At 32.1% G+C, this 25,788-nt stretch overlaps 1 protein-coding gene across 6 annotated transcripts in view; it reads right to left on the bottom strand.

The window, feature by feature from the left end:
* The window catches only part of VPS13A (vacuolar protein sorting 13 homolog A), a 317,263-nt gene that overhangs the window by 133,750 nt on the left and 157,725 nt on the right, over positions 1-25,788 (bottom strand). For all 6 annotated transcript variants that reach the window (XM_007499009.3, XM_056803980.1, XM_056803981.1 and 3 more), the window contains exons 34-38: positions 20,035-20,182; positions 11,715-11,853; positions 10,259-10,386; positions 8,985-9,154; positions 968-1,185 (exon numbers count right to left, since the gene is read on the bottom strand). In XM_007499009.3, coding sequence (XP_007499071.2) covers positions 968-1,185; positions 8,985-9,154; positions 10,259-10,386; positions 11,715-11,853; positions 20,035-20,182 — 803 coding nt within the window. The remainder of the gene's footprint in view (positions 1-967; positions 1,186-8,984; positions 9,155-10,258; positions 10,387-11,714; positions 11,854-20,034; positions 20,183-25,788) is intronic.

Genomic DNA, 25,788 nt, shown 5'->3' with positions numbered 1-25,788 from the left:
TCAACATTAACAGACTCAGAGTCCAAACCAAAGATCAGCGGTTTTTTTGGTCTTCTCAGATATAAACCAATCTATAAAAACCCCCAATAGATGATCAATAGTGTTTCCCAAGTTGGGAAAGGAAAACACTGAACTCCTTCAGATCTTTCCCTCAGACAGAGAGGCAAAATGTTATCTCCTCTAGCCCTGAGAGTCACCGAGAGTGTGTCTCTGTCAAGTTGTCTCTGAAACTCCCAATGGCCAGAGAGAGTAATTGACATAGAAAAATGGTTATAACTGTCAGCAGTTGAAATTAACATGCTCTCTCAGCTTTGCTTCAAACTCCAGTTCTTTTCTCAAGCCAACCACTTTACTTCTTACCTCTAAACTAATAAAACAATAATTATTTTCTAATATCATCCTTACAATGTCTGCCATTCAGGGACCAGGCTAACTAGATTTAGGGAGGTTCAAAACTCTCTTAATAATATAAATGATGAATATTTTGCAAAAATATCTCAAATTCAAATCATAAATACTTTATTAACTTCATCATCAAAGGGATTAACCATACAGATAAAAAAAATACCCATACAGATAAAAAGATAAAATCCGATGTAGTGAAATATGTTTCATGACTCCAGAGTGGGTTTTGGATACAAAAAAGAAGCAATGTAATCACAAAGTAAAAAAGATGTTTAGAATAATCTTATGAAGAATACGTCTATATTTTCCAAAGTGATTCCTCATATATATATATATGTGTGTGTGTATCCACATATACACATTCCCCAGCCTTTTAAAAATGGTATTATTTGTTTACTAGTAAAGACCAACAAAACTAAAAAGTATCTCCTAAGATCACACAATATTAAACATATGGAAGAATCACTGTAATAATATTAATGATTTCACCAAAAAACAAATCTTGTAACACTATAGCAAAATTAATTATAAACAGTCAGAGCAGTATAAATTATTAACTAACCTTCTTTTGAAGGCCATCCTTGAACAGTAGTAGTCTCTATAACAATACCACTGTAATACGCTGTAAGAAAGACATCTGAAACTGCCCTCAGGAACTGCATACTTGCACAGAGATAAAGTTCTTGCAAAATTATATCGATTACAATACCCTCTCTGTTTCGTTTGTATCTTAAATCCATCATATCCTTTCTTTCAAAGCCAACTGTCAGTCCAATCATTCTGAAAGACATAAGGATTACATCACTTTTATGTAAAGTCAGTCCCTAATATGAACCATGTCTAATAAATGTCAAGATATTCAAATATTTCTAGGATATGTTTGACCTTTTCAATAGTTAATGATAATGAATGGGCTAGATGTTTCCCTTAGTTTCCAAATCTAAATACTATGTGGCACACTATGATAAAGATAGAGTTCTTAATGTGAGATGTTTGTTTATAAAAAATATTTTCGTAAATAAATTTCACTGAAAGAGATTTATTTTATAACCCTAGGTATTTTTATTTATACATTTAAAAACATTTTGGGAAGGGATCTAAAAATTGTATCTGGCAAAGTAAAAGTCATTAAATTTAAAAAAAGTTTAAAAAATCCTATCTTTCTGGGATTCTAGTATGAGAAGCAGCAAATTCAAGGTATCTTTAAAGGAAAAATTGTTCCAAGAATACAATGGGAAAAAAAATTTCCCTTCACTGAAATTGGCAGTACACTGATGCCTTCCAATTTATCAAAAAAATATTTGTTGAATATTTTCCAATTATATGTTATGTAAAGGAATTTTTAACATTCATTAAAAAAAATCTTCCAAATTCTCTTCTTCCCACCCATGCTGCCCCACTTCTTGAGAAGGCAAGCAATTTGATATCAATGAAATATGAAAAAATCCTGCAAGACATGTCCATTACTAGAAATTTTGTAAAATTAAAAAGCAAAGAAGAATTTTTTAAAATTAAAAAAAAGGATTTAAAAAAACAATGCTTCAAACTGCATTCAAGAGCTCAACAATCCTCCTCCTGGAGAATGGTGGAATACATTTTTCAATATAGATCCCTTAGAATTGCCTTGGATCTTTTTCTTGATCGGGATAAGTAAGTCTTTCACAATTAATTAATTAATTAATTAGTTAATTAATTCTATTGCTATTAACTGTGTACAATGAACTCCTGGTTCACTCTGTGTAGCTTCACACAAGTCTTCCCATGTTGTTGTTTTTTAACCATCCTACTTAGGGTTTCTTTCAACAAAACAGACTTCCATCAAAAACACACAGTATAAGTTGTTCAGTGATTCTCAAATAATGGGCATTCCCGCATTTTATGACTATTACTATAAAAGGAACAGCTATGAATATTTTTGTACAAGGGGGAGGAACAGGTGACTCAGTGGACAGAAAGGCAAGCTTGTAGATTGGAGGTCCTGGATTCAAATCTAATATCAGACACTTTCTAGTTGTATGATCCTGGGCAAGTCACTTAAGCCCAATTGCCTAACTCTTCCCTCTCTTCTGCCTTAGAACCAATAATTTAGTATCACTTAAAAGACAGAAGATATGGGCTTATAATTTTTTCTTACCTTTTTTTGTCACAAATAAGTCCTTTCCATTCCTCTTTTATTTCTTTAGTAAAAAGAACAAGGGGTGGTATTGTTGGGTAAAAGCGAATGTATAGTTTTATATCCCTTTGGGTACAACTCCAAATTCTTCTACAGAAAAGGTTGGACCATTTCACAACTTGACCAAAAGTGCATTAGAGTCCCAATTTTTCCACATCCTCTCCAATGTTGGCTAATATGACTAAGCTAGGTGACAATTTTAGTCATATTAATCAATCTGATACATATGGAGTGGTATCTCAAAAGTTATTTAAATTTGTATCTCTAATTGGTAGTAATTTAAAGCATTTTTCACATGACTACTAAGAGCTTTGATTTTTTTCTAAAAACTGCTTGTTAATATCATTTGACCATTTATCAACTGGGGAATGGCTTGTATTTTTAAAAATTTGGTTCATTTCCTTATATATTTGAAAATATATATAAAATATAAAATAATGCTTTTATCAGAGAAAACAAAACATTTCTCCCAATTTTTTTGTTTTCCTTCTAATTCTGGCTACATTACTACTGTTTGTGCAACCGCTTTTTTAATTTCATGTAATCAAAAGTATACATTTTACTCACTGTGATCCTACCTCTTGTTTGGTCATAATCTTTTCCTTTAGCTATAAAAATGATATGTAAAATTTTCTATGGTTCTCTAATTTACACATGTTATTATTCTTTAAGACTAAATTATTAATGTTTTTAATTTTTTTACCTTTTCAGTAATATTTTTCCAGTTACATATAAAAAATATATTTAGCATTAATTTTCTAACATTTCAAGTTCTAAAATCTCTCCCTTCCTTCCTGCTCCTCCTCCTCTCCCTGAGATGGTAAGCAATTTGATATTATACATGTTTGATCATACATGACATCTTCACATATTTCTCATCATAGAAGACATATATGTGTGCATGGGCGTATATGTATATATGAATGTATACAATAACCATGAAGAAAAAAAGGTGGTAAATGGTATGCTTCAGTCTATATTCAGACTCCATCAGTTTTTTTTCTCTCTGAACTAGGTAGCATAAATGCATCATGAGTTCACTGAGTTGTCTTGGATACTGTATTGCTAATAATAGGTAATTCAATCACAATTGATCATCTTAAAATATTGATTTACTATGTATAGTGTTTCCTGGTAATATTCACTACACTTTACATCAAGTAATGTCCTTCCAGATTTTTCTAAAATCTTGCTCATTATTTCTTATATTATAACACAATAGCATTCCATTATGATCATATACTACCACTTGTTCAGTAATTATCACTTCATGGGACATTTCCTCAGTTTCAAAAAGAGTTGCCATGAATATTTTTGTACAAATAATCCCCTTTCCCCCATTATAAAAAAAAATTCTAGAGAAGGGAAGCAACAAATCGAGAAAAAATCTTTATAACAAAAACCTCTGACTCAAATTTATAAGGAGCTAATAAATCAATTGTACAAAAAAGCAAGCCATTCCCCAATTGATAAATGGGAAATGGGCATGAATACGCAATTTTCAGATAAAGAAATCAAGACTATTAATAAGCACATGAAAAAGTGTTCTAAATCTCTTTTAATTAGAGAAATACAAATCAAAACAACTCCGAGGTATCACCTCACACCTAGCAAATTGGCTAACTGACAGCAAAGGAAAGCAATAAATATTGGAGGGGATGTGACAAAATTGGGATATTAATGCATTACTGGTGGAGTTGTAAATTGATTTAACCATTCTGGATGGCAATTTGGAATTATGCCCAAAGGGCGCTAAAAGACTGCTTGCCCTTTGATCCAGCCATACCTCTCTGCTGGGAAGATACCCCAAAAAGATAATAGGGAAAAAGACTTGTACCAAAATATGTGTAGCTGTGCTCTTTGTGGTAGCAAAAACAAAATTGAAAATTAGGGGATGCCCTTTGATTGGGGAATGGCTGAACAAATTCGGGCATTTGTTGGTGATGGAATACTATTATACTCAAAGGAACAATGAACTGGAGGAATTCCATGTGAACTGGAAAGACCACAAGTAATTGATGCAGAATAAAAGGAGCAGAACCAGGAGAACCATATACTCAGAGACTGATACACTGTGATACAAATCAAATGTAATGGACTTCTCTACTAGCAGCAATGCAATGATCCAGAACAATTCTGAGGGAATTATGAGAAAGAATGCTACCCACATTCAGAAAAAGATCTGTGGGAATAGAAACATAGAAGAAAAACACCTGCTTGATCACATGGTTCTATGGGGATATGATTGAAGATTTAGACTCTAAATGATCACCCTAAAGCAAATATTAATACTATGGAAGTAGGTCTTGATCAATGACACATGTAAAATCCAGTGGAACTGCTCAGGGGCTACAAGGGGGGCAGGGGGGAGGAGGAGGAAAGAAGGGAAAGAACATGAATCTTGTAACCATTGAAAAATATTCTAAATCAATTAATTAAATAAAAATTTTCAAATTAAAAAAATTTGCTTGGAACAGAGATCTAGTAGTAGGTATTGTCAGATCAAGGGGTATGCAATTTCATAACTTTTGGGTATAGTTCCAAATTGTTTTCAACAATAGTTGAATCAGTTCACACTTACTTCATTAGTGTCCCAATTTTCCACCATCCTCTCTAATATCTATTATATTTCTGTTCATATGGGCCAACTGGTAGGTATGAGGTGAAACCTCAGAGTTGTTTAAATTTGCATTTCTAAAATCAATGATGATTTGAAATATCTTTTCCATATGAGTATGGATAGCCTCAATTTCTTCATCTAAAATCTACCTACTCATAGCCTTTCATCATTTGTCAACTGGGGGAATGACTAGTATTTCAATATGAACTGGAAGAACCTCCATGAATTGATGCAGAGTGAAACAAGCAGAACCTTGGAAACGTTTTACACAAAAAGTGAAACATTGTGGAATGATTGAATGTAATGGATTTTATTACTATTAGCAATGCAATGATCAAGATAATCCAGAGGGATTTATGAGAAAGAATGCTATCTACATTGAAACTCAGAAGAAAAACGTATCACTATCACTTGTTTATATGGATACATGATTTGGGGTTTTGGTTTCAAAAGATTACTCTATTACAAAAATGAACAATATAGAAATAGGTATCAAGTGATAACATTTGTATAGGCAATTGGAATTGCTTGTTGGCTCCAGGAGAGGGGAATGAAGAGGGGAGGGAGAGAAAATAAATCATGTAACATTGGGGAAATATTTTTAAAAATAAAGAGATAAATTTTTAAAAATTGACTCATTTCTATAGACATATATTTGATAAATGACTCATCTTCCTACGATCAAATTTGGCCTCAGACACTTAATAGCTATGGGACCCTGGGCAAAACACTTCACTCTGCCTCAGTTCCTTATTTTGAAGATAAGCTGGACAAGGAAATGGCAAACCACTCCAGAATCTTTACAAGAAAACCTTAAATGGGGTCATGAAGAAAATGAAACAACAAAACAAGAAGTAATTTTTGCTTTTGCTTTGTCTGAAATCATGTTTGCTATCTTTGCCTTTTTTATTTCTGCTTCAGTCTTTTATTTTAACTCTTGCCTATCTCTGTCTTTCAAGCGTGTCTTTTAGAAAAAACTTATTGTTGGAATTTGGTTTCTTAATCATTATGATATCCACTCATTTACATTCACAAATATGATTACTCTGTTTTCCTCTCCATCCTATTTTCTTCAGTTTCTTCTATCATCCTGCCCACCCCCTTTTCTTTCATCCCCTTCTCCTCCTATTTACATATTGGTATGTTAAATATTTTATTAAAAAATTGAGTATGTGTATATATGTTTGTGTATATAAATACACACATATGTGTATATGTTTCTTTATTTTTAAACAATTCTAATGAATTTCAAAGCACTAACTGCCATGCCCCTTTCCCATCATCTATCCCACTGTAAAGATTTTCCTCACTCATGTATTTTATGCAAGAAAATATTCCCCATTTTACCTCTATCTATCCCTTTCTCCCAGTTCATCCTTCTTCCTCATTCTTTCATTATTTTGAATATCATTCTAATATAATCAATTCACATCCATGCTCTATCTATGTAAACTCTTTTTAAATTTCCCTTATAAATGATATGGTTCTTCAAAGATTTCTGAAAAAATAGTATAAATTTATTAAGAGTCTAATAACTACTCTTTCTTGTTTACTTTTTTATAACATCTCTGGACTGAAAGTTCCCCAAGATACTGCTATAATAGACAGGACTCCATACCACTGCCAAATACTTCTCCTGATGATCTCTTACATTTTCTTTTACCAGAAAACTGAGGAAAATAAAGTATTCTTTAAGATTCATTTTCTATTAATTCTTGTTTAACTTCCCAGAACACTTAAGCCATATATAAGAACTTCTACTCCCCGTCTATTATATTTAAAGCTAGATTCTCTCTCTGAATACAGGAAAAAAATTTCAAAGTGAAATGTTTTCCTCTACTATGTAACAGAGAAAATCTCAGACACAAATAATCACTTTTTTAATTTGATGCATAGATTGTGGCAGAGACCTGAGTCAGCCTTCCTAAGTTACCTCTGCCTGAGAAAAAGGTGGCTGAGGAAAATAATTGAGTCATCTCATTTGATGAAGGGGATGGATGGAACCTGTATACACTATGAGAAACAGAAGTATCATATTTTTTCTTCTTCTTAGATGAGAGTCTTCTTAATAGAGAGGGACTAAGACCTGGGCATAGACTTGGAACCACACTGTGTAACATGATGATGCAGAACCAATGCTGTGGGTATAGTCAAAAAAGAGAAAAAATAGCAATCTGTCTCAGTTTGTTTAAGGAGAGAGTAGAAAAGAAGCAAAAATATTCAAAATAAAAATTGTGAATAGTTGTTCAATCTGTTTTTTATTTCATCTCTTCCTTTTAATAAATATTTTCATATTTTTTATGAATAATCTACATTATGAAGAAACATATAATTTAGAGACATAATAGCTGCTGTCCCTCAACCATTATGCTTGCAGGGGTTTTTTCCCCCTCTGTCTTCTTCTTTTGATGTTTTATTATCTTTACAAAGACAAACCTGTGACTCAAAAATCAACCTTCCCTACTCCATGCATCCTCAGAGTCTTTCTCTTTTGGTGCCCTTTACTAAAATGTTATAATTTACTTTATATTCCTTTTTGTTTCTACTCCCCTTTTAATCTATTTTGAATTCTGTTCTCTAATTAAATGCTTATATCCTTATTTGTTGCTTCCTTATTTCTCTGAGGGTAGTCTTTCTTAAGCACTAAATTTGAGTTCTCACTTTTCCCATGTTAGTTATTACATTTGTTAATTTTATTCCATTCTCCCTTTCTTTTATGTCCAGCTGTACATTTATGTATTGTTTTTATATATGAATTCAATAATTTGAGAGCAGCAACATTTTATGTGTTTCCTTTTATTCCCAGCACTTATTATATATATCACATAACCAAATGTTCAATAATTTACTCTTAGAGATCCCCTTTCTGTTTACAAATATGTCCTGATCTCTCTCTCATCCTTAAAAATGCTTTCATTTGATTCTACTACACTTATACTTCTCCCTTTTATAGATGAACTCCTGGAAAAAGTCATTTCCACCATTCTTTAACCTTACATTTCTCAAAGCCTTGCTCTCTTCAAAGTTGATAAGAATCTTTTGATTATTGAAACCATCTGTTTTTTCTTAATTCTTCATCATTCTGCACCATTTTGAAGCATTTCATACTGCTGACTCGAATCCTTCCTGAATGGTATTCTCCTGGTATACTTTCTCAGTCTTCTTGGAGAGGTCATTTGTGTGTCTATATACCCCTACTTTTATGTTCCCCATAATTCCTCTTCAAAGGTCTTTAGTCCAGATTTGGTAACATTTAGCAATGTAATTCTTCAGTTTTCTTCTGGTAGTATCACCTATACTCATAAGTTTCATAAAACACCAGAAAGTGATAGTTCTTCTCATAATGGAAATTCTTTAGAGACTTTCTTTATTAGAGAATACACTATTCTATAGTTACCGATCAGTGCTTACTTAATATGACAATGGGGAAAAATGTGTGGTACATTTGAAAGGGAGCTAACTTAGGTATCAGAAAAATCCTGTTATTGGTTGCTGCCTCCAATTATTTACTAGTTGTATTATTATGCAGTAAATTAACCTATCTTATCCTCAATTTGATCCTGTATGAAATAAATATAATAATATATGTTGATCCAATCTCCCAGGACTGCTATAGATAGATAAAATGTTTCAAATGTTTCTATATTTAAAATGATATAAAATGTCAATTATTATTGCTGGTAGTAGTTACTTTACAATATTATTAAGAAGCTACATTTTGGTAATTTACAATATTAATGAATTAATTACTACTTAAGTAGAAAGTCAGAAAACTATTATACATACTGTGGAGTTGCCTTCCGAATATGGCTCTGTTTATCTTCTAATATGCAGTGTTTTAATGACAATGAAAAAAATACCGAGTCATCTGTAAGCATTTTCCCACCACTTAGAATCTGTTCCAGTTTAAATTCTGCAAGTTTCAAAAGGGGATCACGAACATCTACAAAGGATGTCTATTTGGAAGAGAAATAAGGACAAATATTAATACACACACCCAAAAAACCCAGATTAACAAACTGTAATGAGGAATAGGAGCTCAAGATATATTTGTTAAAATGAAGGGGAAAATCATCAAATTTTAAAATTTATTCTACTAAAAATTACTGACTAAGCTCTTGAAGATAATTATTAAACACTGGCTTTAACTGATTTAAGTGAAACATTAACATTAGAGTATCAGAATTATTTTTTGCTTACATGATAAAGAACATACCAATAAGGTATGTTCAAAAACTGATTTAATTGAATTCAATAAAAATGTTAAAAAATATATACTATGTATAAGGGTGCCATGCTAGTACCCTTATATAAAAGATGTTACTGAATATACAAAAAGGAAAAAGGAAAAAATCAAAACAAAAGACTCTGTAGTTCCTATTCTAAATGTAACTATATTTTCAGTTTTTCCCTGGATTCAGGGGCTCCTCCTTCTATCTACCTACCATTCACATCAAGATTGCCCCAGTAATCCATGATCTCTTTTGGTGTTAAAACTTCTTAAAAGAAATAAAAAGTTGGCTGTATGGAGAGGAGAGTCTGGAATGCGGTTGAAATGTAACCCCCAAATATTTCTTAGCTTTGTGATCCTCAGCAAGTCACTTATCCCTAATTGCCTAGTCCTAATGGAAGGAAGGAAGGAAGGAAGGAAAGAAGGAAGGAAGGAACGAAGGAAGGAACGAAGGAAGGAACGAAGGAACGAAGGAAGAAACAAGTTGTATGTATTCTTTCTACTGAAACTCTTATCTCAAAGGATATCAATGATCACCTAACCATCAAAAACAGTAACACTTTTTTCAATCATTCTTATTACCTTTGCTGTTTCTAACACAGTTAACTACTCTCTTCCCTCAGCTTCAGGTACCACATTCTTATATTCATCTGCTCCCTCAGTCTCCTTCACTGATATTGACAGGTCAATGAGAGGATCAACGAAAGATCTGCTCTTCCCTTAGTCATTTCATCCATTCTTAAACTTTTTACATAACTGATCTAAAATCTGATAAAAATTATGCCACAAAAAGGTTGTGATAATGTTTTTACCTGCTTCCATTACTTACATTTTTAGGATCTGGGCTGTACAAAGTTAGAGTCAAATAGTCAGTTCTGAAATTTAGGTTTATTGTAGTCTTAACACGTGGTGCTTGTGGATGCATTTCTACCACGGCTGCTGTCACTACAGTTGTTCCTTATACAAGTTGGAAGCATTGAAAAAATGCGAATCAAAAACGGAAAGTAATTTTTTAAAGTCTTAGCATTTAGCAGACGAGAAAGTATAATAAAGAAATTATGAAACTTCATTAATCAAAGATATAAGAAACAATGGTTAAAAAAGATTAATTTAACTAGTATATATTGTTACTTAATATTTTTATTATAACATGTAATAATATGGGAGTCAGAAAATTTAACCAAAATATATATATATAATTTATCATAAAGATACCAGTTGAAGAAGTTCAACATAAATGTACTGCTGAATAAGTCAAAGCTTAAAATAAATTCATAAAGTAACTCATGTTTGCCCCTGAAACAAAGGCCAATCTTTTTAATTCAGCTAGTAAGACAGTTAAAGCAAATTGGTTTCGCTGTCTGACATGTATTAGTTTTATTACCCAGAGCAAGTCACCTCAGTTAACTCTTTATAAGATGTGTAGAAGTACAAAGGTAGAGAAATTCCTCATATCTGCCTCTACCAATAAAATAATAAATCCAGATAAAAATAATTTTTCCAAGTATTCATGACAATGAAAGCAGGAGACTTAGGTAGTCTTTATTTGAGTAGGTGGAGTTTATTTTTTAGGTAGAGTTTATTTATTTATTTATTAGGTAGAGTTGGGTGGTGGTGGTCATGGTGGTGGTAATGGTAATGATATGGTCAAACCTATGCTTCAGAAAGATTATTTTGACAGTTGAATAAAAGATGGAATGGAATAGGAAGACACTTAAGAAAGGAGACCAATCTGAAGGTTTTTATAATATTCCAGGTATTGGGTTATGAAAACCTAATATACCAGGGTAATGGAAGTATTTCAGAGGGAAGGAGGAAATGCACAAGAGAAATAAAATAAATGTGAAATTGATAGGTCTTGACAACAGATCAGATATGAAAAATGAGGGAGAGTAAGGAGTTATGGATGCTACTTTCAGATACAAACCCATGAGACTGGGAGGATGGTGCTTTTCTTGTCATTAATAAGGAACACTGGAAGGGAAGATGGTTTGGGGAAAAATGAGTTTGGCATTGGAGATGTGAAGTTTAAGAGTTTCTTCTGGACATCCAGTTACATATAATCAATAGTTGGAAATATGAGACTGGAAATCAGGTGAGAGGTTAGGGATAGAAAAATAGATTTGAGAATTGTCATAAATAATAAATTTGTCCTTGGTTCATACTTTCCCCATACTAATATACATATATATATATATATATATATATATATATATATATATATATATATATATAAAAACAACATGATAATTCTGTATTATTTCTTAAACTGAAGAAATACTTACCTCCTGAAATATGAGGAGTTGTTAGATCACTAGACTCTGCAGAGACTGGAGCTACTGATGGCTGAGTATTATCTGTAATCCATATATTTTCATACAACATTTTTACTATCATAGTAATGTCTTCTTGACTTAGAATAAGCTGTTCAAAATAATAAAAATTAAAAATTTTTCATTTTCACACATCATTGAAAAGCATGAGAAATTAGCATCCATTTGTCCTCTAAAACAATTCTGAAAATGAATGAACATATTCTGACTATGCTTTAACTTTTCCAAATGGCCATATGATCTTATAATACCTTTTGAATAATATCTTACAGAAATTAAATGTTTAAATATACTCTGAAAACCAAAATCCATTTTATATACTCATTGTCATTTACTGGCTACATTCTCAAAAATATTTTCTATTTAATATAAATACTTTACATAGAATATCATAAATAATTATGTTAAATTTCTTGCAATCATATATGAGGTGCTATGGGCTGATAATTGAACAGTGAATAAATGGGCTCAATGGAATATCCTAATAAGCTATTGAAACATGAAAAGCATTATAAAACCATGCACCTGGGTTGCTAGATGTGCTCACTAATTATGCCAACCACAGGAAAGAGTAGATCTTATGTTTGGTCACATGAAAGTATATAAGTTAAAGAATAGGGGCTTGAGAGAGAGATAGAGAAGAGAAAAAAGTGTAGAATGTGTGTGGTAAATACTTAATTGAGCAGAAAACTCCACTGGATTTATAGGTAATTTAATTTTGAAGGTCCTTTGATGATTCCAAAAAAATAAAAGGGGTTGAGTTAGATGATATCTAATGTCCCCTTAAATTCCAAAATTTAAAATCTAATAATAAACTTAATTAACCAAAATATTTATAATGAGAATTTTGAATCCATAAATACTTGTCCTAATGTCCCTAATCCCTACTATTGTATTACCTATCCAGTATTTTACTACATTAATAAATACCATAAATAGAGAGACACTACATTGGCAACCTATAACTATATTACCATATAGGTTTTTTCCAACTCAGGTGGATTGCATTACATTTATATAGGACTTTGAGCTTTATAAATATCAATGTTTCTGTATCTTATCTCTGTTTCTGCCCCTCCTTTCCCCTTTATTCACTTCCTCTCTTCAAAGTTGTACATATACAGTCAAATGAACTCTTAAATTAATGTACATAAATTTTCATATAAGAATGTATTCTTATTCACAATAGATTCACAATAACCAAAGATATACAAATTTTAAAGGTAGTAAAAAAGGAATATAATCAATTTGTTCAAATCTTCCATATCTTAGTAGGATGATGGGAAAAAAAAACACCAAAATAAGATACAGAAAAAGGGATACCCTGGAAGGAGGAGGAAGAACAAATAAAGTCATCTCAAATACATGAGGTTCATAAGGAAGAACTTTCATAGTGAAAGGGGAAAATGGGAAGGGTAGACAATGCTTGAACCCCTCTCATTCATAATGGTTAAAAAAGAAATATATATATATATATATATATATACACATATATATATATATTTATATATATTCTCACACACACACACACACACACACACACACACACACACACACAGCTGATACTAGAAATATATGTTATCCAATAAGAAAGTGAGAGAGGACAATGCAAAAAGAACCTGGGTGGGGGAGGGTGGATAGGGGGAATCAATAAAAGCAAGAGCCTATAAAAGGAGGCAGTGGTCAAAAGCAAAACATACTTCAGAGGAAGCTAGGACAAAAAGAATAAGAGGATGAGCAGAAGAAAATAGATAGTAAGAAATGAACAGTTAGTAATTCTAACTGTAGAGTGTGAATGAGGTGAATTCATCCAAAAAACAGAAATGGATAGCAGAAGAGATGAAGACCAAATGGGAAATCCTAAAGATCAAAGTAGAAATTAATAAAATTGAAAGTAAAAGAACTATTATTGAACTAATTAATAAGACTTGGAGCTAGTATTTTGAAAAATAAGGAAAAAAACAGATAAAGTATTGATTAAGCTAATTCAGAAAAAGAGAACCAAATTAACAGTATCATCAATGAAAAGGGTGATCTCACCTCGAAAAATGAGAAAATTAAGGCAATCATTAAGAGCTATTTCACCCAATTATATGGTAATCTTGGTAAAATGGATGAATATTTATGAAAATATAAATTGATTAGATTAACAGAAGAAGAAATAGAATACTTAAATATTTCCATCTCAGAAAAAGAAACTGAAATCTTCAAGAAAAAATCCACAGGGCCAGATTAATTAATAAGTGAATTCTAACAAAGATTCAAAGAACAATTAATCCCAATACTATACAAACTACTTGACAAAATAGGCAAAGAAGGAATCTTATTAAAATCTTTATGATACAAATATGGTACTGATTCCCAAGTTAGAAAGACCAAAAACATAGAAAGAGAACAAAAGAACAGAGTTGAAAAAATATTAAATAAAATACTAGCTAAAAGACTATAGTGAGTTATCACAAGGATTATTCACTATGACCAAGTTGTATTTATACCAGAAATGCAAGAATGGTTGAATATTAGGAAAACCATTCACATAATTGACCATATCAACAAATAAAGTAATAGAAATCACATGATTATCTAAATAGGTGTAGAAAAAACCTTTGACAAAATACAACATCCATTCCTACACTAGAAAGCATAGGAATAAAAGGGCTTTTTATCAAAATAATAAGGAGTATTTTTTTAAAACCATCAGCAAATATCATTTGCAATGGGGATAAGTTAGAAGCCTTCCCAATAAGAAGTGAAGAAGGGGTGCCCATTATCATAGCTTCTATTTAATATTGTACTAGAAATGCTATCAGTAGCAATTAGAGAAGAAAAAGAAATTGAAGGGATCAGAGTAGGCAATGAGAAAACTAAAGTATCACTCTTTGCAGATAACATTATGGTATACCTAGACAATCTGTGAAAATCAACTAAAAAGCTAGTAGAAATACTTAAAAACTTTAGCAACGTTGCAGGGTACAAAATAAACCCACATAAATCATTAGCATTTCTATAGATTTCCAACAAAACCCAGCAGCAAGTGTTAGAAAGAGAAACTTCATTTAAAGTCACTCTAGAAAATATAAAATATCTGGGACAAATTCAAGAATTATATGAACATAACTACACTTTTCACACAAATAAAACTAAATCTAAATAATTAGAAAAACATTAATTGCTCATGGGTAGGATAAGCTAATATGAAAAAAAATGACAATCCTGCCTAAATTAGTTTACTTGTTCAGTACAGTACCTATCAAACTAACAAAATTTTTTAGATAGAATTAGAAAAAAATATTAGAAAGTTCTTCTGGAAGAAGAAAAGATCAAGAATAACAATGAAACTAATGTAAAAAAAATATGTGAAGGATAGAGGCCTAGCAGTACCAGATTTTAAAGTGCACTGTAAAGCAGTGATCATCAAAACAATATGGTACTACATAAGAGACAGAAGGGTGAATCAATGGAATAGATTTGGGGTAAATGATAGCAGCAAGATAAAGTTTGATAAACCCAAAGATACCACTATTTGGGAAAATTGGAAAATAGTATGGGAAAATTAGGTTTAGATTTAGATTAACATCTCACATCCTATCATAAGATCAATTCAAAATGGGTAAATGATTTAAATATAAAGAGTGAAATCATATAAATTAATTGAACATAGAATAATTTATCTGTCATATCTATGGAAAAGGAAGGCATTTAAGACTGGGGAAGAAAGAGAGAACATCACAAAACGCAAAATGAATAATTTTGATTATATTAAATTTAAAAGTTTTTGTCCAAACAAAACCAATGTGACCAAAATTAAAAGGGAAGCAACAAATTGGAGGGAAAGTGTTTATGACAAAAACTTCTGACAATGGTCTAATTTCTCAGATTTATAAGGAACTAAGTCAACTGTACAAGAAACCAAGCCATTCCCCAACTGACAAATGGTCAAGGGACATGAAGAAGCAGTTTTCAGATAAAGAAATCAAATCTATCAATAAATCACATGAAAAAGTGTCCGAAATCCCTCCTAATTAGAGAAATGCAAATCAAAACAACTCTGAGGTATACCACCTCATACCTTGAAGATTGGCCAATATGACAATAAAGGAAAATAATGAATGTTGAAGGAGCTGTGGCAAAATCAGGTTACTAATGCATTGCTGGTGGAGTTGTGAATTGACCCAACCATGCTGAAGGCAATTTGGAATTATGCCCAAAGGGCTTTAAAAGACTGCATATTCTTTGATCTGCCAATAACACTACTAGATTTGTACCCTAAAAGAATAAGAAAAAATACTTGAAAAAATATGCATAGCTGCGCTTTGTAGTGGTAAAAAAATGGAAAATGAGGGGTTGTCCCTTGATTAGGGAATGGCTGAATAAAATGTGGTATCTGATGGTGATGGAGCACTACTGTGCTGTAAGGAATGATGATCTGGAGAATTTCTATATGAACTGGGAGGACTTCAATGAACTGATGCAGTGTAAAATGAGTAGTACCAGAAAAACATTGTACACAGAAAGTGAAACATTGTGGAACTGTTAGATTTAAAATAGTTTGGAGCAAGATAAATATATAACAATTATGACCGCTGAAATATGTTTTATACTGTGTTTTGGTTTTATATAAATATAAGATGGTCGCCAGGGAATATATTCGCAATTTATGAATATGCCCAAGCCAACTGGGTTTTATAGAGAAATTTAATTTATAATACACTGATTAATCAATAGAAAAAGAGAGAAAGTAAGAAAGGAATAAGAATGAAGGGTCTCAAGCCAATAAGGCCTAGATCTCAGTCCTAAGAGATAAATCAGTCAGTTGGTTTTATCACTCACCCAAGATCTCTCTAGGTAAGGCTTCTCATGCCAACCTCAGGCTCCACCTTCAAGAGAGCCTCCTTTCAAGAAATGTTTCAGAGAATTCTCCTCCTGACTCCTCCTGAGTTCTCCTTCCACAGCCTCCTTCAAGACCTCTCCAGGAGCTCTCCCTCCAGGACCTCTCTCCTCTCAGACCTCCTCGAGAGCAAAAACCCTCTCAGTTCTCCTTCAGAGCAACCTTCTCTGTCCTCCTTCAGAGCATCAACCTCCAGTCCCTCCAGTCCTCAGACCTCGCTCTCTATAAGCAAACAATCTAAGTTCCCTCCCCTCAGTTCTTACAGCTACCAATCACTGTCGATGTCTCCCCTGTGCCAATGGTGGCTCTAGCTTAACACAGGACCGCCCAGAGGTCTGCCCCCTTTGCACATGTCTATTGAAGGTCATATTCTCAAATAATTAAATCTTGATCTTTGCTGTAGCCCTTCCTAAATCCTATTACTCTGAGTAGGGTGAAGATTGTAGTTTCCAAGACCTGGTTCTGTCATTCCAAGTATCTCTATTGTATCAATTCTAAAATCAATCATGACTCAAAGAACTTCCTGTTCTATGCTTAAGCATAGGTCAAAGCCCTTTCCATTGTTTAGCGAAAGGTTTCTGTCCTAAAGTAGTCTTAAGTAGGGAGGAGAAGGATCCTCCCATGCCAAGGAGTTTCATATTCCAATAGAGTTCTTACTATCAGTAGGAGATTTTTTTAAGTATGAAATTTCCCAATGGGGAAATTTCCAACATTCATAAGTCTAAGAAATTTTAAGGTTTACAGAACTACACAATGTAATGGACTTTTCTACTATTAGCCATGCAATAATTCAGGACACTCCTGAAGGACTTATGTGAAAGAACGCTATCCACATTGTGAGAGTGAACTATGGGAGTAGAAATGAAAAGAAAAACATATGACTTATCACAGGTATATGTCACATGTATATATGGGTATGTAATTTGGAGTTTAGGTATTAAAAGATTGCTCTATAACAAAAATGAATTAATGTGGAAATAGTTATCAAATGATAACTTTTGAAGAACACAGTGGAACTGCTTGTCAACTCAGGGAGGGGGAAAGGAAGAGGGGAGGGAAAGAAAATGTATCATGTAAACATGGAAAAATCTTTTTACAATAAAAAGAATAAAGCTGGAGTTGAAAAAATAAAAATAAACTACTATTGATAAGAGAAATGCAAACCACAATTTTGAGATACCATCTCAAAGCCATGAGATTTACTACACTGATAAAATGACAAATGTTGGAAGGGATGTGGGACTAATACTAGTGGAACTTCAAATTAATCCAAACATTTTGGAGAGCAATTTGGAATTATACCTAGAGAGTTATAAAACGGTGTGTACCCTGAGACCTAGAAATATGATTCCTAGCTCTGTTTCCCAAGGAGATAAGGTAAAAAAGGAAAAGAAATTATGTGGCAAGAACTAGAAGAGGGGATGCCATCAATTGGGTAATGCCTGGCCAAACTATAGTATTTGATTGTGATGTAATATTACTGTGCCATAAGAAACAAAAAGTTTAATTTTTTAAATAAAACTTGGAATGATCTATACAATGTAGAAAGAATGATTAAAACCAAGAGAACATTATATTCAGCTATAGATTTAATATTTTAAGAATAACTTGTTAATATACATTTCCAAAGAATGAACTTTAAGGTAAAAACACAAAGATGGTCTCTCTCTCTCTCTCTCTCTCTCTCTCTCTCATTCTCTCTCTCTCTCTCTCTCTCTATATATATATATATATACACACACACACACACACACACACACACATCATTTTGTCAGGTGCTACCTTCTTTGGTGTAGGAAGGAGCTATGAGACATGAGAGTAAATTATTTTAAACAAATAAAACTCTAAAATGAATATTATTTAATTAATTTTTAAAATTCCCTCTTTTTCAAGTCTTTCTCTTACAATGCTTCCACCTTCTAGCAATAACTATCATAGTTCTTCCTTGATATCACATTCCTCACCAATATTTTCAAAGCTTCTCACATACACCTCAGGTCACAGAACTTCCCTGTTCCCACTGCCACTTTCAGAATCTGCTGCTACCTACCTGCTTTGAAGTTTGTCATTCACTTTCAGAGCCTTGTTGCTATCATATATCCCTCCAAGGTACTTTCCCACCTTCCTCCTAGAATAGAGTATATAACTAATAGTCTTTTTCTCCTACATAATCCAAGCCACCATTTTTGGTGATAGTCACATTAATGATTCTTCTAAAAATGATCAAACTCCTTTTCATCAATGAACATTTCATTGCTTCTATCTTATCCAAAGGAATGATTACACTTTAAACCCCCAAATCACCTGACAGTGGTCCACCTCGAAGGTTCATTCCTCAGATATTCCATTCTCTATAATTACATTATTATTTTTATACCTTTCACCCAGCATCACTCATTCCAAATATCATTATAATCCCATTTTCATTCCTTCCTTCACTTTCTACCAATCAGTCAATCATATTCTGGCTTCACATCTCTCCATTTTATATAAAAGTTCAACAAAATGTGTCATTGAATGAAGCTGTCTAGCATAAGGGATAAATTGCTGGAGTTGGTGTTAATAAGAACTGGGTTCAAATCTCCAATCTGATACTTATTAAGCATATAAACAAAAGTCTATCACTTATGCTATTTGAGTTTCAATTATCTCATATGTAAGACTACAATAATAATACTCATAGTAATAACTTCATAAGGATGCTGTGAGAAAAAAGTATTAGATACTTTATAAATTTAAGATCAATCTAGGTATGTATAGCATGCACCATGGATGTAACAGTCTAGTAATCCTTCTAATAAAGGAAATGAGATTAAAGAATTGTTTTTAATAAAGCTGTTCTTATTCTTCTATTAAATATTTCATTTCCTTACTTTCCATAACAGTATCTTTAATATATGTTAAATCACTGACATGGTTTGGAGAAAAAATATCAAAAACATTTTAAAATATATTTTTGTAGTAATATATGTTCATCACAATGAATACACAAGATAGATTTTCAATCACATCACTCAGAAACATTGAGAAAAAATCACACATATATATCTACATGTATATATATAAAGCTTCTTATATCTAAAACATATATGTGTATATATACACATATATACACATATATGATTTGTATGTTATTAAGAAAAGCATTAATAGGGGGCAGTTGGGTGGATTGAGAGTCAGGCCTAGAGATGGGAGGTCCCAGGTTCAAATCTGGCCTCAGACACTTCCCAGCTGTGTGACCCTAGGCAAGTCACTTGACCAATACACAGTATTGACTCCAAGACAGAAGGTAAGGGTTTAAAAAAAAAAAGCATTAAGAAAAACTCTTTTTATTAATGCTTTTCTTAATAATACAAAAGGGAACAATAAAAAGAAAACATTTACCTCCATAGGTTTAAGCTGGGCATCAAGGTTCACAGCAGGAATTTCTTGGTACCACTCCCAGGACAAGTTTCGTTGAATAGCAATCTCAAGATTTATTGGTTGCATTATAACTAGTACATCCGGAAACTGACCTTCAACAAATTGGGACCTGTAATTTTTTCAAAAATTATTTTGGATTGCTTTACAAACAATGAAATAATTTTTAAGGTTAAAAAAAGGATAAAGATTAATTTAAAAGTCTCTATTTTCACAAACAGCAAATATATAGGATAATTTTCTGTATATAAAAAAGGAAAATGATAAAAAATTTCCATCTTACAATATGTATGTAAATACAGATATAATAAATGATATTATAAGTATATAATTTACAAAGTACATAATTAAATGTTTTTAAGTAGTTTGTCAGTTCTGGACAAAATACAATTTCCATTCCTATTAAAAACACTACAAAGTATAAAAATGGGTGGGCCTTTCCTTAAAATAATAAGTAGTATCTATCTAAAATCATCAGCAAACAAAATTTAAAGTGGAGAAAAGCGAAAAACCATCCCCAATAAGATCAGGGGTAAAACAAGGATGACCATTATCATCACTAATTTTCAATACTGTACTCTTAGAAGAGTAAAAGGAGCAACAGAAATTGAAGGAATGAGGATTAGCAAAGAAGAAACAAAACTATAACACTCCTCAGATGATATTATGATATATTAAAGAATCCTAGAGAATCAACTAAAAATCACTTAAAATAATCAACTGCCTTAGCAAAGTTGCAGAACATAAAAACTCACATAAATCATCAGCATTTCTATACATTACCCCCAAAATCCAGAAGCAAGAGACAGAAAAAGGAATTGTATTTAAATTAGCCGTAAAAAGCATAAAATACTTGGGAGTTTATTTGCCAATAAAAACCAAAGAACTCTATGAACATAAATATGAAATACTTTTTATACAAATAAAATCAGGGAAAATATTAACTGCTCATGGGTAGGCTGAGTCAATATGATAAAAATGACAATTCTTTCAAAAATAATTTACTTCTCCAACTGACAAATGGTCAAGGGACATGAATAGGGAGTTTTTTTACACAATGAAATCAAAACTATGAATAAGCAAATGAAAAAGTACTCTAAATCCCTCCTGATTAGAGAAATGCAAATTAAAACAACTCTGAGGTACCATCTTACACCTATCAGACTGGTCAATATGGCAGCAAAGTGATAAATGTTGGAGGGCATGTGGTGAAATTGGGACACTAATACATTGCTGGTGTAGTTGTGAATTGGTCCAACCATTCTGGAGGGCAATTTGGAACTATGTGCAAAGGGATTTAAAAGAATGCTGGACCTTTGATCCAGCTACACCGTTGCTGAGTTTGTACACTAAAGAGATAATAAGGAAAAAGACTTGTGTAAAAATATTTATAGCCTCACTCTTTGTGGTGGCAAAAAATTGGAAAATGAGGGGGGTGCCCATTGATTAGAGAATGGCTAAATAAATTGTGGTATATGTTTTGATGGAATATTATTGTGCTGAAAGGAATAATAACCGGAGGAATTCCCCATGAACTGGAAAGACCTCCAGGAATTGATGAAGAGTGAAAGGAACAAAACCAGGAGAACATTGTACACAGAGACTGATACACTGTGGCACAATCGAATGTAATGGACTTCTCTACTAGCAGCAATGGAATGACTCAGGACAATCCAGAGGAACGTATGAGAAACAACGGTATCCACTTAGGGTTTTAATGTTAAAAGATCACTATACTATAAATATGAATAACATGGAAATGGGTTTTGAATAATGATACATGTATAACCCAGTGGAACTGCTTGTCAGTTCCAGGTGGGGAGAGGAAAGAGTTGGGGGAAAGGGATCATGAATTATGTAACCATGGAAAAATTTTCTACATAAAATGGGGGAAAAATAAAATAAAATAACTTACTTTTTTAATGCTACACCAATCAAACTGACCTAAAATTATTTTACACAACTAGAAAATATAAAAACAAAATCATCTGGAAGAACAAAATGTCAAGAATATCCAAAGAATCAATGAAAAAAATGTGAATGAAGGTAGGTAGACTAGAAATACTAGATTTCAAACTATTACAAAACAGTAAACATCCAGATAATCTGACATTGCCTAAGAAATAGAGTGGTGGATCAATGGAATAGGTTGGGTACATAATAAATAGTAACTTATGACCATAGTAATTGAGTATTTTATAAATCAAAACATCCAATCTTTAGGGACAAGAACTTACTATTTGACAAAAATGAGAGATAACTAGAAAAAGGTATGGCAGAACTCAATGATAGACCAACATCTCATACAAATCCCAATAAAGTCAACATGGGTACATGATTTAGACATTAAGGATGATAAGTAAAAAATAAGGGAAGCACGGAATAGTTTATCTGCCAAATCTAAGTATAAGGGAAGAACATAGGACCAAACAAGAGAGAAGGATAATTGTAGGATGCCAAATCAGTAATTCTGATTATATTAAATGAAAAACAGTTTGTACTAATAAAACCAGTGCAACCAAGATTAGACGGAAAGAAGAAAGCTGAGGGGGGGAAATTTATAGCAACTATATCTGATAAAAGTCTCATTTTCAAATATAAAGAAAACTGAGTAAAATTTACAAAAATATAAGTAGTTTTCCAATTGATGAATGATCAAAGGACATGAACAAGCAATTTTCAGACAAAGAAATCAAAGCTATCTATATTTTTTTAAAATGCACTGAAGTGAGGTCCTAGGTTCAAATCTAGCCTCAGACACTTCCCAGGTGTGTGACCCTGGGCAAGTCACTTAACCCTCATTGCCTAGTCCTTACCACTCCTTCTACCTTGGAAACAATACACAGTATTGATTCCAAGCATGAAGGTAAGGTTTTTTTTTTTTAATGCACTAATAATAACTGTGGTACACACTACACCTATCAGACTGACCCAATGTGAGAGAAAAGAAAAATAATAAATATTGGAGAGGACACAAGCTAAAACACTGTTGGTGCAGTTGTGATCTGATCCAACCATTCTGGAGAGCAATTTAGAACAATGCCCAAGAAGTCTAAAACTGTGCATAATGCTTTATTCAGCAATACTACTACCACTAACTAGATCTTTATCCCAAAGAAAAAAATTTTAAAGGGGGTATGGGGGTACCTATTTGTACAAAAATATTTACTGCAGTTTTTTGTGATAGTAAAGAATTAAAAATTTAGAGGTTGTCCATCAATTAGAAAATGGCTGAAGTTTTAATATATGACTGTCATGAAATATTACTATAAGAAACAATGATTTCAGATGATTTCAGAAAACCCTGGAAAGACATGAATTAATACAAAGTAAAATGAACAGGACCCTGCATACAGCAACAGCAATATTGTTTGATGAATAACTATAAAAGATATAGTTATTTTCAGCAATATAATGATCCAACACAATTTTAGACTTATGATGAAAAATGCTATCTGCCTCCAAAGAAAGAACAGATAAGAGTCTGAATACAGAGTGAAACTACTATATTTCATTTTCTTTTTTTTGTTTGTTTGAGATCCCTTCAACAAAAGGACTAATATGGATAAATTTTTACATGATTACAAATGCAAAATCTATATCCAATTTTTTGCTTACTCTCTCAAGGAGGGATGGGAAGGAGTGTTGGAGGGATGGGAAGGAGTGATGGAGGGAGGGAGAGAATTTGGAAATCAAAAATTTAAATATTAAAAACTGTTTTTATAAGTAATTGGGGAAAATAATAAAAATAGCTTCTGAATGTTTTAAAGAGGTAATATGCAACTATGACTAATAATGGATATAAAACACAAAGGAGTCATTCATTCATAAACTTCATTTTCAAATCACTTATCAACTGCCTCCCTCTAAACTTAGAAATCCTGATAACAAGTAGCATTAATAATTATTTCAATTTCACTTCTCTTGTTTAAATTGGGATAGTAAGGTGGCAGAGAGCACTAAACTCAAGAAAACTAGAATTCAAATCCAGCCCCAGAAAAATTTACTAGTTTTGTAATCTTGCAATCTTTTAATCCTGTTTACCTCAATTTCCTCATCTATAAAATAAGCTAGGAAGGAAATGGCAAAGGAGTACAGTGATCCCTCAACTATTGTGGGAGTTATATTCCAGAGACCACCCCCACAATAGATAAAAATCCCAGAAGTAGCTGGAGAGCAAACAGACTGATGCTATAATCACTGAGTCAATTAGCACCCAGGATTAAAGAGCATAGCACTGTGGTTAGTCACCTTTCATTCTAAAGCCAATACTATACCATACTGCATTTCCATTGAGTACAGTACAGTATTAATCCACAAAAAAAAAAAAACCCATATAGCAAAAATGCCACTATACAGAATGTTAGATATATTATTTTTAAAAACCCAGGATACAGTGAAGCCATGATAAGTGAACCAAGGGACAACTGTATCTCTACCAAGAAAAACCCCAAAATGGGATCATAATGAGTTGACATGACAGAAACAACTGAATAACATCAAGAGGTGTTAATATCCCTCACAAGTATCTACTGAAACCCAACCACAATTATAGAAATTTGAGTTATGAATTAAAGCATTTGAGATTTCACAAACATATGCACTACAATCTTTATTTGACAGCCTATGATATGATATGGGTTTAGGAGTTTTGCTGTTTGTTTCTTTGTTTTTGCTTCCTGTGTTTCCAGAGTGCTTAGCTCTGCACATATTAAGCATTTAAAAGTTTCCAGATGACTATCATCCCAACATTTAATGTGAGTGCTTGTTTTGCTGTCTATAAAGTCATGATTTGTTTTAAATACTTTAGGGGACTTTCCTGTCTAAAGAGGCCAATGAATTTAAACCTTTTATAAAAATAAATGATGCTTTTATGAAACAAGTTATGATCTACAATTTCATGATTTTATAAGTTTAAGGTTTTTCTATATAATGACTCATTTTCATAAACCCTTCAGTACTTAAAATTACTATAATAGATCTAGATCTTATTAAAAATTAAAGTTGAGTTACAATAAACATTTTAATGAATTTGGCAAAGTGATATTAATAAACTCAACATTTTTCAAAATATCATGCTGGATTAAAATATCCAAATTAAATGAACTCTGAAATTTCATCTCACACCTCATCAGTTTAGCAAAAAGGACAAAAAATGAAATGTGACAAATGTTGGAGGGTCTATGAAAAAATAGTTACATAAATAAATGTACTCTCAGTGGAGCTGTGAACTAGTCCAACCACTTTGAAAAGAAATGTACCCATTAACTGACAAATGCCTCAATAAATTATGGGTATGAGGTTATAAGAAAAGATAAAGGAGCTGATTTTCAAAGAAATCTGAGACTTATTTGAATTGATATAGAATTAATTGAGGAAAATCACAATAATCTCTACAGTAACACCTTTGAAATCTTAAGAACTCTACTGAACGTAAGCTTGAATTTATTACAAGGAATGAAAGGTTGATATAGAAAAATATAATTAAATTAATTAATAACAAAGATAATATAAAATAAATAATTGCATCAATGAATAAATAAAAACATTTAATAAAATATAATAACCATTTTAAAGGAATAAATGGTATCTTTCTTAACAACATAAAGTGTCTGCATAAAAACAAAATGCAGAAAAGCAAGATTATTGAATAAACAAAAATACAATAAAAACTATATGTTCAAATGGGCCACTGAAGATAGGAAGAAAAACTAGCTT

Source organism: Monodelphis domestica, chromosome 7 (assembly GCF_027887165.1).
Source record: "Monodelphis domestica isolate mMonDom1 chromosome 7, mMonDom1.pri, whole genome shotgun sequence".
NCBI lineage: Eukaryota > Metazoa > Chordata > Mammalia > Didelphimorphia > Didelphidae > Monodelphis > Monodelphis domestica.
Note: the sequence above shows the minus strand (reverse complement) of the source record. Positions and strands in the feature narration are given on the sequence as shown.